This window comes from Alternaria burnsii, assembly GCF_013036055.1.
Source record: "Alternaria burnsii strain CBS107.38 chromosome Unknown 693, whole genome shotgun sequence".
NCBI classification, from domain to species: domain Eukaryota; kingdom Fungi; phylum Ascomycota; class Dothideomycetes; order Pleosporales; family Pleosporaceae; genus Alternaria; species Alternaria burnsii.
Window position 1 is genome coordinate 410601 of NW_024066117.1, and position 14124 is coordinate 424724.

The following is a 14124-nucleotide window of genomic DNA, read 5'->3' on the forward strand; positions in this document are numbered from 1 at the left end:
GATCTATGTAAGAGGGAGAAAACCCTGAACTATATAGTAGGAAGGGAGGCGCTGGTAGAGTGAAAGGAAAAGAACACGTGATAGGTATCTAAATCAACACCACCCCAAGCCTCACGTGGTCCTCTCAACCAAGAGATCATTAGCGATAGTGACGAGGACATGGATTCCAACGGGCAAACCATGTCTTGTATCTCAGTCGAAGCTCCGATTAACGATCTGACCGATCCTATCATTAGCGCTTCCGGTGACGCTGCTATTGGTGTGCCTTCGTCCGTTGCTGGTACACAGAAAACTCGACGCAGTGGCCTGTTGTATGGCCTCCCTTTTCTGAACTTACGAAGCCCAAAATCAGGACAAAGACCACCAGGAAGGTCAGGAGCTGCGAAAGGTTTACACCGGCGAAAGTAGCGCGCATGTCCAGTACAGAATGTCCTTGGCAACTCACTTACAGAATGGTGCTTTGACAGGTGGTTCTCTGACTGCTTCCGTTCTGGTTGAACTCCAAGGCGATGATGTTGACTAAAATCCACTGCAAAAGTTGTTTTACATTTAAGACGGTACAGGCAAAGGCCGTTCTCACTCGGAACCCGCCAAACCAAGAGCTCGATTGGGAAGACAGTCACAAAGTGGACTTGCTCAACGCCTCTCACGTCAAGCAAGTGTCCTAGGTCCATTGTAAAGATTCGATTAATCTATGACGTGGTTTCTTGATAGATAGGCGAAGTTCTTCTCCCATGGATCCACAATCAGCGCTCGAGTCATACCTACTCTTCTACACATCAAAGGTACCCTAACAGCACACCAAGATATGCTACGCCTTCTTTTTAGATCCTACCAATGTCAAACACAGAAAATACCTTCCGTGTCATTCGATAGCTCTGTCTGTGCTCACGGAATAATTAGTTCAATGATTCGGGTGTTGATGTGCCAAGTAGCGAGTGTTTGAAGCTCCGGCCGCAGTACGCATGCATGGCCTTTGCCAAGTTAGGCTACTACGAGTAATGTTTCCAAATGCAGCCACTGAGTGCCTCAAACGACCCATCGTAAGCTAACGTCACCGGTTTCAGGGTCTTTAGAAGCCAAGTCTGCTCTAGAACTTAAATGTCATCAGTAATAGCGAGAGGCGGAACCGCATGAGAATGATGCGCAGTCGGTAATAGCTTAGACCCATGTTCCGAATACTCCTCGCAACCATGCAGGTACGCGACTACCAAGCGAGGAGAAGGCCGGAAAAGTATACTAGGAACGAGGCGAAGTAGCGGTTCTGCCCTCTACGGTCGTGAGGAAGCTCGGTATAGAAAACTACACCGAAGCAAAGCGCTGGATAAGCACGACATTTTTCCGCGATGCCGAGCTATCCCCGGCATGTAGCAGACACTGCTATGGGAGCTCGGGATGGAATCAAGCTTGCGAATGGCTTGCTGGAGGGGGTCGATGTGGGTAGCGGTCAAGGTTTCATTGAGCGTCTATCATCACACCGGACAAAATGCATGTGGCTTGGCTAGCCGTCCCACGTGCCTTGTCGGCGTGGGATAGAGCAAAAAGGTTTTATACATGTCTGAGAAATCCGGTAGGCAGTGGGGCAGGGCCTATGACCGCGGTGACAATTTTAATCGTGTCGCACATGGGGTGGTTCCGTCGGCGAACCTTGTCAGTGCCCCTCCATTATCTCCCCGCGCCATGAAGCTCTGGCCAGGTCGTGGCATGCAGCTATCCATGGATAGCTTGGTTGCTTTTCAGGTGGCCGACGGGGTCTTTGCACCGTGTTTCCATCTGGCTTGGCTGTGTGGATCTGTTTTGGGATTAAACTCGCGCTCTGCAGCTTTGAGCGAGTGAGTCGTAGCAAGTAGCAGACCCTGGGTATCCGATTGTCGGTACCATAATAAATTGGCGCTGTATCTGCCTTCTTCTGCGGCTCCAGTCTTCCCCCTCTCCTCCTCTCCTTCTCTTCACTTTCCCTTACCCAACACACATAGCCGTCATTCGATATGACGACACTTGCAGTTGACCAGAATGCCTCGTCGGCCATTGACGAGAATGACTACGACGAGGACCATGGCGAACACCACCCCCACAGGAACTCGGTCCACCACAAGCTGCGTGCAAGCAGCTCTATCATGCAGCTGAAGAAGCTCCTCGGTAAGTCGACGGAGCTCAATGGCTCATGTGTCGCGTCTTGGGCGCTCTAACAGCTCTCCCAGTCGCCAACCGAGGAGAAATCCCCATCCGTATTTTCCGAACAGCCCACGAGCTGTCGCTGCACACTGTGGCCGTCTACAGTCATGAGGACCGCCTCAGTATGCACAGGCAAAAGGCTGACGAGGCCTACGAGATTGGTGCCCGCGGCCAATACACACCTGTCGGTGCTTACCTGGCGGGTGACGAGATCATCAAGATCGCGGTCGAACACAATGTGAACATGATTCACCCCGGTTACGGTTTCTTATCGGAAAACGCAGAGTTCGCACGAAACGTTGAGAAGGCTGGGCTCATTGTGAGTTTTACCGCTTTGTTTACGCTATGACGAAACTGCGTGGAGGGGTCGCAGCTGCTATCGGCCGCTGTTGAGCCTATCGCTCCCGCACAAGACAAGGCATTGGCGGGGCCGATCAACAAGCAGCCCGGCGCCGATCATCGCAGCGAGCATGGCTTTTGTTTTACCCATGCAACATACGATTCATGCTTACTTTTTCATCCTAGTTCGTAGGCCCCTCTCCCGACACTATCGACGCTCTCGGTGACAAGGTCTCGGCGCGAAAACTCGCTGTCAAGTGCAACGTCCCCGTTGTGCCAGGAACCCCTGGACCCGTTGAAAAGTTCGAGGATGTCAAGGCCTTCACTGACGAGTATGGATTTCCCATCATCATCAAGGCCGCTTTCGGTGGTGGTGGCCGTGGTATGCGTGTAGTACGCGAACAAGAGACCCTCAAGGACTCGTTCGAGCGCGCAACTTCAGAGGCCAAGTCGGCTTTCGGTAACGGAACCGTCTTCGTCGAGCGCTTCCTCGACAAGCCCAAGCACATTGAAGTCCAGCTTCTCGGTGACAACCAAGGCAACGTCGTCCATCTCTACGAGCGTGACTGCAGTGTCCAGCGTCGTCACCAAAAGGTCGTCGAGATTGCTCCCGCAAAAGATCTTCCCGTTGAGACCCGTGATGCTATTCTTGCCGACGCTGTCAGGCTCGCACAGAGTGTCAAGTACAGGAACGCCGGAACTGCTGAGTTCCTGGTCGACCAGCAGAATCGCTACTACTTTATCGAGGTTAGTATTCTATACCAATGTGTACAGAATATGTTTACTAAATATTCCGCAGATCAACCCTCGTATCCAGGTCGAGCACACCATTACCGAGGAAGTCACCGGTATCGACATTGTCGCCGCACAAATCCAGATTGCAGCTGGTGCATCTCTCGAGCAGCTTGGCCTGACTCAAGACCACATCTCAACACGAGGCTTTGCCTTCCAATGCCGAATCACCACAGAAGACCCCGCTCAGAGCTTCGCACCCGATACTGGAAAGATCGAGGTCTACCGCTCTGCTGGTGGTAATGGAGTTCGTCTCGATGGTGGTAACGGTTTTGCTGGAGCAATCATCACACGTAATTACTACCCACCTTTCAGCCATATACCCTTGCTAACTGTCTTTGTTTGTAGCTCACTACGACTCCATGTTGGTCAAGTGCTCTTGCCGTGGCTCCACATACGAGATCGTCCGCCGAAAGATGCTACGTGCTCTAGTAGAGTTCCGTATCCGTGGCGTCAAGACCAACATCCCCTTCTTGATCAAGCTCCTCACTCACCCCACCTTCGTTGACGGACAATGCTGGACAACCTTCATCGATGACACACCCGCTCTCTTCGACTTGATCGGCTCCCAGAACCGTGCTCAGAAGCTCCTCGCATACCTTGGTGACCTCGCAGTCAATGGTAGCCAGATCAAGGGCCAGATCGGCGAGCCCAAGTTCAAGGGCATTATCCCCATCCCGGCCATTCACGACAACAGCGGCAAGAAGGTCGACACATCCGCTCCTTGCACCGAAGGTTGGAGGAATGTCATTCTCAAGGACGGTCCTGAGGGATTCGCAAAGGCTGTTCGTGCCAACAAGGGATGCTTGATCATGGACACCACATGGCGTGATGCCCATCAGTCACTACTCGCAACTCGTGTCCGAACTGTTGACTTGCTCAACATCGCCAAGGAGACCAGCCACGCTTTCTCCAACGCTTGGGCTCTTGAGTGTTGGGGTGGTGCGACCTTCGACGTTGCCATGCGCTTCCTCTACGAAGACCCCTGGGATCGTCTTAGGAAGATGCGCAAGCTCGTACCCAACATTCCCTTCCAGATGCTTCTTCGTGGCGCTAACGGAGTCGCATACTCCTCGCTACCCGACAACGCCATCTTCCACTTCTGTGAGCAAGCCAAGAAGAACGGTGTCGATATCTTCCGTGTCTTCGACGCGTTGAACGACGTTGAACAACTTGAGGTTGGTGTCAAGGCTGTCCTCAAGGCTGGCGGTGTTGCCGAGGGAACAGTGTGCTACAGGTAAGTCTCACACATAGGGATTGCGCATACGAAACATACTAACTCAATTTTCCAGTGGTGACATGCTTAACCCCAAGAAGAAGTACAACCTGGAATACTACCTGGATGTTGTCGACAAGATTGTCAAGATGGGTGCTCACATCCTGGGTATCAAAGACAGTGAGTTTTTCAATACGCGATATACGTGCAAAACATGTGCTGACTTCCCCTTTAGTGGCTGGTGTACTCAAGCCCCGTGCTGCTCGTCTCCTGATCGGCACCATTCGCGAGAAGTACCCCAACCTGCCCATCCACGTACATACTCATGACTCTGCCGGAACCGGTGTTGCATCCATGGTTGCTTGCGCTGAGGCTGGTGCGGACGCTGTTGATGCCGCCATCGACAGCATGTCCGGTATGACATCCCAGCCCAGTTTGGGCGCCATCCTCTCCTCCCTGGAGGGTACCGACTTTGATGCTGGCCTGGACGCGCACATGATCCGTAACTTGGACGCATACTGGGCCCAGCTTCGTCTCCTCTACTCACCCTTCGAGGCTGGTCTTACCGGACCTGACCCTGAAGTATACGAGCACGAGATTCCTGGAGGCCAGCTTACCAACCTTATCTTCCAAGCATCGCAACAGGGTCTCGGTGAACAATGGGCTCAGACCAAGAAGGCATACGAGCAGGCCAACGACTTGCTCGGTGACATCGTCAAGGTTACCCCTACCTCCAAGGTTGTCGGTGACTTGGCCCAGTTTATGGTCTCCAACAAGCTTTCCTACGATGACGTCCTAGCCAAGGCCGAACAACTCGACTTCCCGTCCTCCGTCTTGGAGTTCTTCGAGGGACTCATGGGTCAGCCATACGGTGGATTCCCTGAGCCGCTCCGATCTCAGGCTCTCCGTGAGCGAAGGAAGATGGACAAGCGCCCTGGCCTCTACCTTGAGCCTGTCGACATCCCTAAGATCAAGGCAGAGCTCAAAGCCAAGTGGGGTGATGCTACTGAGTGTGACGTAGCATCGTACATCATGTACCCCAAGGTCTTCGAGGACTACAAGAAGTGGACCACCAAGTACGGAGATCTCTCCGTTCTTCCTACTCGTTACTTCTTGTCGCGCCCTGAGATCGGCGAGGAGTTCCACGTCGAGCTTGAGAAGGGTAAGGTTCTTATCCTCAAGCTCCTCGCTATTGGTCCTCTTTCCGAGCAAACTGGTCTGCGTGAGGTCTTCTACGAGATGAACGGTGAAACCCGTACTGTGACTGTCGAGGACCAGCACGCCGCTATTGAGAACGTGTCACGTCCCAAGGCCGACCCCACAGACAGCAGCCAGGTCGGATCACCCATGTCTGGTGTCTTGGTCGAGGTTCGTGTCCACGACGGTAGCGAAGTCAAGAAGGGTGACCCTGTTGCTATTCTCAGCGCCATGAAGATGGAGATGGTCATCTCCGCACCACACTCCGGAAAGGTCAGTGGCCTCTCTGTACGTGAAGGTGACTCGGTCGACTCTGGCGACCTGGTCTGCAAGCTCGTCAAGTGAGCATATCACATGTAGGATTGGCGTTGTTTAATGAGAATTATGAAATCCAAGAATGGAAATGATTAGATAGTAACGAACGAATCACGGCGCTGGAGTGCCATTTCAACTTCACATATGTTCACCTGCTGCTTTGAAATGTGCTGTGTGCTCTGCAAGTAGTTCCTTTTTCTCTGGGGTTATGCTCAGTAGTGGTAAAGCTGATATAGATGCAAGGCTTTCAATTTCTGACTATAGTGTGTAGCTGTGATGTTGTCACCGAGTGCTTATCTTTTAGTGCGTTTACAACATGGAAGATATTGTCGTCGTCTACTTATCCCAATGATAGATTGGTAATGTCCATGGCCTCATGCTATATTTATAGCCGCTCGGAGTGTCTACTATCTTAGATGTGTGCAAGAGTAAATATACTACGATTGGATATGATCGAGATGGTATGTGAGTAACCACATGCATCTTGTAACTAGTACGTAGCAAAGACACCACCGATGCACAATTTTGGCCTGAGTCATATGTTCGTGGAACCGCAGAGAAGTATCCGATCATTTGAAGTTTACATGTGGTGGAAACATGCAGCGTTGTGTGTGTGCATTGAACTTCGGCGGTTGATATGCCGAACAAAGAAGCTATCTATAGGCCCCAGACTCCAGGAAATGCAGCATGGCTAGCCTAGACGAAACGGCAAGCCTTACCCGTATGCAGGTGCTCTTGAACCGAGCTCCAAACGCCCAAACGCCTATGCCAGATCGAAGGGATCCACTAGACCGAACCGCTGTCGGGTGATGTCGGAATGGGCATCTACCCCATGGAGCCGAAGTCAAGCTTTCTTGCTACCTTGTCCGCACGACCATTGGTAGGCGTCTCTCCTCCCCTCCGCTTCAAATCTTCGCCCATGGCCTTTGCCCCGCCGCCTTCTTTTGGCAAGTTCTCCTTCTTTGTGGGTCGGGGTGCATTGGTCCACCATTTGTCCTCTAGCGCTTTCCGGGCAGTGTACCTTTTCATCGGGTCCAAGGTTAATAAGCTTCTGATGAAATCGCATCCATCGTCTCCCAGGGTGGAGAATTGCTGTTTCCACCAAGCGCGAGGGCGTGTCTGGCGGAAGGCTGTGGAACCTTGTGGGCCAGTTTGTTTGTCAGGCGCAACGTAGTACGGGAGAGACGAAACACCTGGCCATGTCTCCTCGGTGGGCGTTCCAAACTTCTCGCAGATGACGGCGACTTGCTGAATATCTGTGTCGGAATAGAGGAACCAGTTGCGAATACACAGTTCTGCCATCAGGACGCCGATACTCCACATGTCGGCCGTGCCACCGTAATGCGAACAACCGTACAGCAGCTCTAACGGACGATACATGCGTGTGATGACCATGGTAGTCATTTTGGTTCCTGGGTCAGCAAAACTCCGTGCAAGACCAAAATCAGCAAGCTTGACCGTCCCGTCGGCGGCAATCAGGGCGTTGCTACCCTTGATATCGCGATGTAGGACAAAGTTCTCGTGGCAGAACCAGATTCCCTGACACAGCATGTTCATCCAAGATTTAATATCCGCCTTTGTATATGTAATCTCCTTGTTCTTCCATAGCTGCTCCAAGTCTCCCAGAGGTAGATGTTCGAGTACAAAGGACAAGTTCTGGTCCTTGCTTGAGAAGACGTCGTGTAGTTTGATGACGTTGGGATGGTCAATCTCGAAGAGGAACTGCATTTCGCGAAGAGCATCGGGGGCGATTCCGTTGGGGTACTCGGCGTTGAGCTTGATCTTTTTGATGGCGACGAGCTTCTTGGGATTATTGACATAGTGAGCCTGGAAGACAACGGCATATGTACCCTCTCCTAGCTTCTTGCCCATGACGAACTGGCTGCGGACGCGCTCGTTCATTTGCTCAGCGAGATCCATGCCGCCGTCTCGTGCCAAAGGGGCCGCCGGTGGTATAGCCGGTGACCTTGTGGGCTTGGTCGTATGGCTTGGGAGCGCGAGAGTTCTGGCCTTGGTCGCATCTTGGAATGGCGCGCCAGGCGGGTTCGGCCGTGGGCTCAGGACAGCTGGTGATGCCATGGTGAAGTCGTGTTAGGACGGACGGCCTTGGGAAGATGGCAGAGTATTGGCGTTAGCGGTTGCTCCACAGCTCTCGTAAAGTATGCGACACAATCTCCATGCCGCAATCCTCCTCTTTCAGATGGTGAAGGTAGTGAGCGCGTACTTGGCTGGTGGGTGAGCGGTCGCGTTGGAGAGACCGCGGCGGCCGCCATGCACGTCCCCAAACATTTTGGCTTGGCCGCGCTTTTCAGCGGGGAGCTCTTCACCACCGACGCCTACGCTGTCGCACATCACATACAGTATGGCTACTTCTACGCGAGGACCACCAGGCACCGTCGCCGTTTCCAAAGAGGGCATCCCAAATAGGACGTAAGTCAGTCTCTCCAACGCCCAAGAACATGTGCTGACGTCCAACAGCTTATACGTGCGCAACCTCCCCGACAAGCTACAAAAAGAAGACCTCAAGCGAAACCTGTACATGCTGTTTGCTACCTATGGCGTCATCCTCGATATTGTTGCGCTCAAAACAATGAAGATGCGAGGCCAGGCGCATGTTGTGTTCCGCGACGTTGATTCCTCAACCCAGGCCATGCGCGCTCTGCAAGGCTTCACTTTCTTTGGAAAGGACATGGTACGCCTGTTTCCAGCCAATGAATCCATGTGGGACATGCTGACATTCGCAGCAAATTGCGTATGCAAAGACCAAATCCGACACCGTAGCCAAGCTGGACGGTACCTACAAGATGCCCGAGCCTGAGCGTGAAGACGAGCCTGAACAAGCACGTGCGCAGCCCGCAGGTTTCGGTGCTGCACCCGAGAAAGCAGTACCTGTGAATGCGCAAGACGCAGCCAAGGGCCAGAAGAGAGGGCGCGAGGAGGAGGAAGAAGAAGAGGAAGAGAATTCGGACGCGGAGATGGAGATGGACGTGAGCGACGACTCGGACTAGATCTTCAAGAGTTATGGAAGAATATGATACCCACGAGCAACGACCAGAATTTAAAGGGCACTTCAGAGAGATTCGTTTATTTGAGCCATCTACGAATGTGTACGAAGATACATTACTGCTAGCCTGGGATGGTGCTGACCAGATCTAGACCCATGCTATTGAGCGGTACTGGTACATGACATGGCCGTGGATCCTGGGCACCCTCTAAAATGAGCATCTCAGAAACGTTGAGTTCTACTTCGGCCCTCAACTACAAGGCTCTTCGTCGGCCACTCCTCTGACTACGAAGATGCTTGTTCTTTCCAACTTGTGCCGGATGTGTAAAAGAGTCTGTTCTGTGACTTGAAGTGTCACATATATGCAACATGTCAACCCTTGATAGTATATACTGTCTTCTTCCGTAAGTATCTTGATAGAGTTACAGCAAGTAGCTTCAGGATACTTTTTGGTATCAAGTACAATTCAAAGAAAGGCCTTCGTCATAGCCCGATGGCCAGGCCTTTCTCCAACGAAAAGCTTCGTAGTTCAAGACGAATCTAAGCATGCTTGTTCATGCAAGCTTCGAGCAGGCCCAACAGTTCAGACTTTCGCTTCTCTCCTATCCAGCTGCCGTGAATCGAATTGCTAACGATTGTCCTCCATTCCTCCATGCTTAAATCGAAGGCCTCTTGCACCGCGCAATAATTGTTTAATATGTATCCACCAAAGTACGCTGGGTCGTCACTGTTGATACTGAATTTTACACCTGCATCGAGGAATGTCTTGATTGGCACTTGGCTGACCTTTTCCACAGCCTGGAGGCAGACATTGCTCAAAGGGCAAACAGTCAGCAGTACCTCCTCTTTTACCACTCGGCTAAGCAGTTCGGGATCTTCTGTGAGACGGATGCCGTGGTCGATGCGTTCGGCTTGTAACGCATCAAGTGCTCCGCTAATGTAAGTTGGGTCACCCTCTTCACCCGCATGAGCTGTCCTCCGTAGACCTCTCTTTTCGCCCTCGCGATACATGTCTACAAAGAGTTCTGGGCGAAATCCAACCTCTGACGAGTCCAGCCCAAGTCCAGTAATAGCGCGCTCCTGGCTGTCGCTCTTGACATCAAAGTGCCCGCCCTTGACGGCCAATGCCATGGTCTCCGCCGCGGAACTAGCAGGCAGATGCCTCAAAAAACACATAATCAAGCGACTCGTTATTCCCAGCTCTTTTTCCGCCCGTACTCTTGCGGCATTGAAGCCACGTACCACAACATCAAAATCAATTCCTCTTTCCGTGTGACTCTGCGGGTCGAAGAAAACCTCCGCATGACGAACTCCATCCTTGGCTGCAGTGGTGAAATACTCCCACGCAAGCATCTCAAAATCCTCTTGGTGCACTACGACTGCGATGCCACGATAGTAGTACGCCAGGAAATCATCGAGGTTCGTGAAATGTGAATAGCGTTCGGTGAGTGTTGCAGGAGACGTGTAAGAGACATCCTCGGATGGCGATGGCAAGGTGATGTTGTTCTTAGACGCTAGAGTGAATAGAAGGCTTGGACTGAGGCAGCCTTCTAGATGGAGGTGATGTTCGCATTTTGGGAGGTCCGCCAAGAACGTGTGAGTGGGAGATTTGCACATGGTGTTTGATATATGAAGAAGTAAGAAGTCCCGTACGTTGGAATTGTCAGATGAAGAGATTGGATATAAGTTTTTGGCTTTTTCGAAAGACGGGCTGTTTAGGACTAGTTTTCTATCGGAGTCTGGCGGCGACTGTCGGTGTTCGCCGGCCTTGCTGGGATGATGGAGATGCTCCAACTAAAGGGTGGATCCCAGATTGGGCTTGCAAAATGTGTTTGCTCCTGTCGAACACGGTTTGTAAGCGCGCCAATTTCACACGACAATGCTTATCGCTCGATTTCATCGTTGAACATATACAGATGCCCACATAGGCGGTAGGATTTTATTAGTGTTCAGGCTTTTGTTGATCGCGGCTCGTATATAGTCTTCCCGAACTCTTCCAACAAGCCTTCCTTTTCCGCATCTTCTCTCGTTGAAGAGGTTGTTCTACTCCTGGCATTGATTGTCGGCAACGTACAATCACCTATTGTCCTCTCCCCATCGCCAAACGTTCCTTTGAAAACACCGTCGTAACTGGTCCACATACCCGCAAAGATCATGGCACTGAGCTTTGCCAGCCACCAAGGTGACCGCCCCTTCTTATCTTGCAGCTTCCTCCCCATTGTGAAGATAAACATGACGAAGGGCATCCAGATGGCCAGGAAAATAGCCTTTCCCATTTCCTGCTTCTTGGTTGTGATTGTGTATGTGCGTATATTGTTTAGGTATTCTTGATACTCGTCGGGAAGTTTGCATTCGGCGGCGCCATCGGTTATGAGCTTGAGGTATCGTGCCGAAGGCTGCGCATAGCTAGGGTCGGGTCGCGTTACACGGTCAGTGGTTCGTTGCTTGGTTTCTCGGTCTATAATGGGCGCGAAGAGTGTGTGGGCCTTGAACGGCTTCGAATCGGGTGTAGAGGGGACCGTGTCCGAGGGTGGCAGCACATGGCAGTCAACTAGGATATCGTTGTAGGCACTCCCCCCGCCCTCTGTGGCGATGATGTGCGCGTAATCAGAGAGCGTCACCTCATACACGACGCCCACCAAGCCCTTGTGCCATCGGTCCTTGTGGTAGTCCTGCGCGTCCGGCTCCCGCAGCGCTGTATTGGCAAAACAGGGCTCTTTGTATGGGATACCGGGCAGGTCGAAGGTCAACCTCAGCGAGGGAACAAGGACATTGACTTGTGAAAGCGGACGGATGCCGCGCACGCCTCGGAAGGTTTCGTTGCACAGGTTCGAGCCATATGCCAGGTACAGCACCGTCTTGGCCTTCTCGGCCTTCTCTTGCGTTGCCGTCGATTGTTGCGACACGAGCTTCTCTGTGTCCAGGGGCGCGTCGTTCAGCGAGGCATCGAGACGCGCCTGAGATGGCGCAGGTACGGCTTCGAAGACGACCGTCATAGTGGGGTTCGGAGGTTCCTGTGTACTGCAAACAACGGCGTTACCAGCTACTTCATATACTGCGCGTAACTTCCGGAATGGCCTGTCCGCTGGTGATTTCGTCCGTATGTCGGGGCCTACATCATCGATTTCTCATCATAAGCCCGATGGCCCGAGCACGAACGCCCGACTCTACTCACCGTAAGCCGCACGACCACACGCATACTCTCAGGCCAGCCTGCTATACCACGTTACTTATTCCTACACGACTGCAGTAGTCGTCAGCGGTAACTCTGGGCCACCCTTGCACGGTAGCAGGTCATGTCGTATCCTTCGTACACCGTACTAGCGCTTGTCCCAGCTGTCGCATGGCTTGTGTACCTCCAGATAAGCCAATGGCGCTTCAAACGATATGCGCATATTCCCGGCAAGCTGTCATCCAACCTCCTCTTTGGGCACCTTGGTCATATCGCAGCTGAATACAGGAGAGCCGGATTCAGCAGTACCGTTCACCCGGGTAGGATCCACATCCTAGTCACTGGCCTCCGCTGACAGCAGGCAGACTATGTGTTTGAAAATATATGGAATGCCCAAGGCAGCCCTGAATACATGTTTTTCGACACGAGACCTGTGCAATACCCACTCGTTCTCGTTGCATCCCATGAGATGGCCGAGCAGGTCTCAAGAGCCAGCAAAACGCAGCAATATAGTGTCACCAAATCTCCAACTGTTCAGCAAGGATTTGGAGAGCTTATTGGTAGATATTCTTTGATCAGCGAGAACGGCGAATCCTGGAGGGGGCTTCGCAAGACATTCAACCCTGGCTTTGCGCCGCAGCATTTGCTTACCCTACTTCCGGTTGTCGTAGACAAGACTTGTACGTTTGTAAAGAGGCTCGACGCATTGGCGACCTCTGGCGTTGCAGTCGAGATGGAGGGTTACTGCACAGACGTTACCTTTGACATCATTGGTGATGTAGTCACGAACATTGACTGTAGGGCCCAGGACGATAGCGAACAAGTCCATGATATCGTTCGTAACTTCCGCACGCTCAAGGCTGTATACACTGGTGACAACGGTTTGATGGCTTCCTGGTTGAACCTGCCTTTGCGCATCAAGAAGTACATCTACAGCCAACGGCTCGACTCGGCCGTCAAGAAGTGTATCTTGGAGAAGTTCGCAGACATCAAGGACGCTCAGCATTCCGATGCAAAGGGAAAGAAAGACCGATCGGTCCTGGCGCTGGCACTAGAAGGCGTTGACGAGCTGACTCCATATATCCTGCAAAGTACCGCAGATTCAGTGAAATCGTTCCTTTTCGCAGGACACGATACCACTGCTATCCTCCTACAGAGGCTGTTTTATGCCCTTTCAATACATCCAGATTGCCTGGCAAAGATTCGTGCGGAACACGATGCCGTCTTCGCCGACTCCGAACCGAGCGACGTGTTCCTCGAGCGACCGGATGAGACCATGAAAGCGCTAAAGTACACATCTGCATGCATCAAAGAAGCTTTGAGACTTTGGCCTCCAGCAGGATCGGCACGAATGTCACACAACGGCTTCAAATTGCGCACTTCGGATGGAGACGACGTGTGCGTCGACAAATGCGTCATATACTTGTGCCATCATCTTATTCAGCGAGATCCCAAAGTGTACGGAGACACGGCAAACGATTTCGTCCCTGAGCGCTGGGTTGGTGACTCCGATACCAGCAGCGCTTCAACCGAAGACGACGGATCAACTGCTGGCGAGAGCAAGATACCCATTAGCGCATGGAGAGCCTTTGAGCGAGGACCGCGTAATTGCATTGGCCAGGAACTTGCTAACATGGAGGCTCGCGTGATTCTGGCATGCGTCATGCGACGATATGACTTCGTCAAGGTCGGATTGGGAGAGGTCGATACAGACGACATGGGTCAGCCTGTCATGGACCGGAAGGGCAAATACAAGACAAAGTCTGATTTGATCAACGTAAGCTACTATCCCCTTTCGCAAAGTAGTGCAAGCGACTTACTCTTGGATAGACAATGTCCATCACAGCCAGGCCTGTCGACAAAACTATCATGCGTGTCAAATTCCGCGGGTCCACGAATTGACGAACCATGACG

The 14124-nt window shown here is 52.2% G+C and overlaps 5 protein-coding genes across 5 annotated transcripts; 3 read left to right on the plus strand and 2 right to left on the minus strand.

Annotated features, from left to right (window-relative positions):
* Positions 1-1988: 1988 nt before the first annotated feature.
* GT037_007772 (pyruvate carboxylase) lies at positions 1989-6064 on the plus strand (the record flags this gene model as incomplete). Its single annotated transcript, XM_038932819.1, has 7 exons — positions 1989-2139; positions 2202-2494; positions 2701-3261; positions 3314-3599; positions 3655-4543; positions 4599-4702; positions 4758-6064. 7 exons carry the CDS (start codon positions 1989-1991, stop codon positions 6062-6064), a joined length of 3591 nt encoding a protein of 1196 aa, XP_038784320.1.
* A 795-nt stretch (positions 6065-6859) lies between these two features.
* GT037_007773 (kinase-like protein) lies at positions 6860-8113 on the minus strand (the record flags this gene model as incomplete). The annotated part of the gene is made up of 1 exon (XM_038932820.1): positions 6860-8113. One exon carries the CDS (start codon positions 8111-8113, stop codon positions 6860-6862), a length of 1254 nt encoding a protein of 417 aa, XP_038784321.1.
* Positions 8114-8396: 283 nt separating this feature from the next.
* GT037_007774 (u2 small nuclear ribonucleoprotein b) lies at positions 8397-9250 on the plus strand (the record flags this gene model as incomplete). Its single annotated transcript, XM_038932821.1, has 4 exons — positions 8397-8464; positions 8513-8726; positions 8779-9021; positions 9191-9250. 4 exons carry the CDS (start codon positions 8397-8399, stop codon positions 9248-9250), a joined length of 585 nt encoding a protein of 194 aa, XP_038784322.1.
* Positions 9251-9578: 328 nt separating this feature from the next.
* On the minus strand, positions 9579-12034 carry GT037_007775 (adenosine deaminase; the record flags this gene model as incomplete). The annotated part of the gene is made up of 2 exons (XM_038932822.1): positions 9579-10552; positions 11113-12034. 2 exons carry the CDS (start codon positions 12032-12034, stop codon positions 9579-9581), a joined length of 1896 nt encoding a protein of 631 aa, XP_038784323.1.
* A 300-nt stretch (positions 12035-12334) lies between these two features.
* On the plus strand, positions 12335-14112 carry GT037_007776 (cytochrome p450; the record flags this gene model as incomplete). Its single annotated transcript, XM_038932823.1, has 3 exons — positions 12335-12530; positions 12576-13987; positions 14041-14112. The coding sequence occupies 3 exons, from the start codon at positions 12335-12337 to the stop codon at positions 14110-14112; spliced, it is 1680 nt and encodes a 559-aa protein (XP_038784324.1).
* Between the last annotated feature and the right edge of the window lie 12 nt (positions 14113-14124).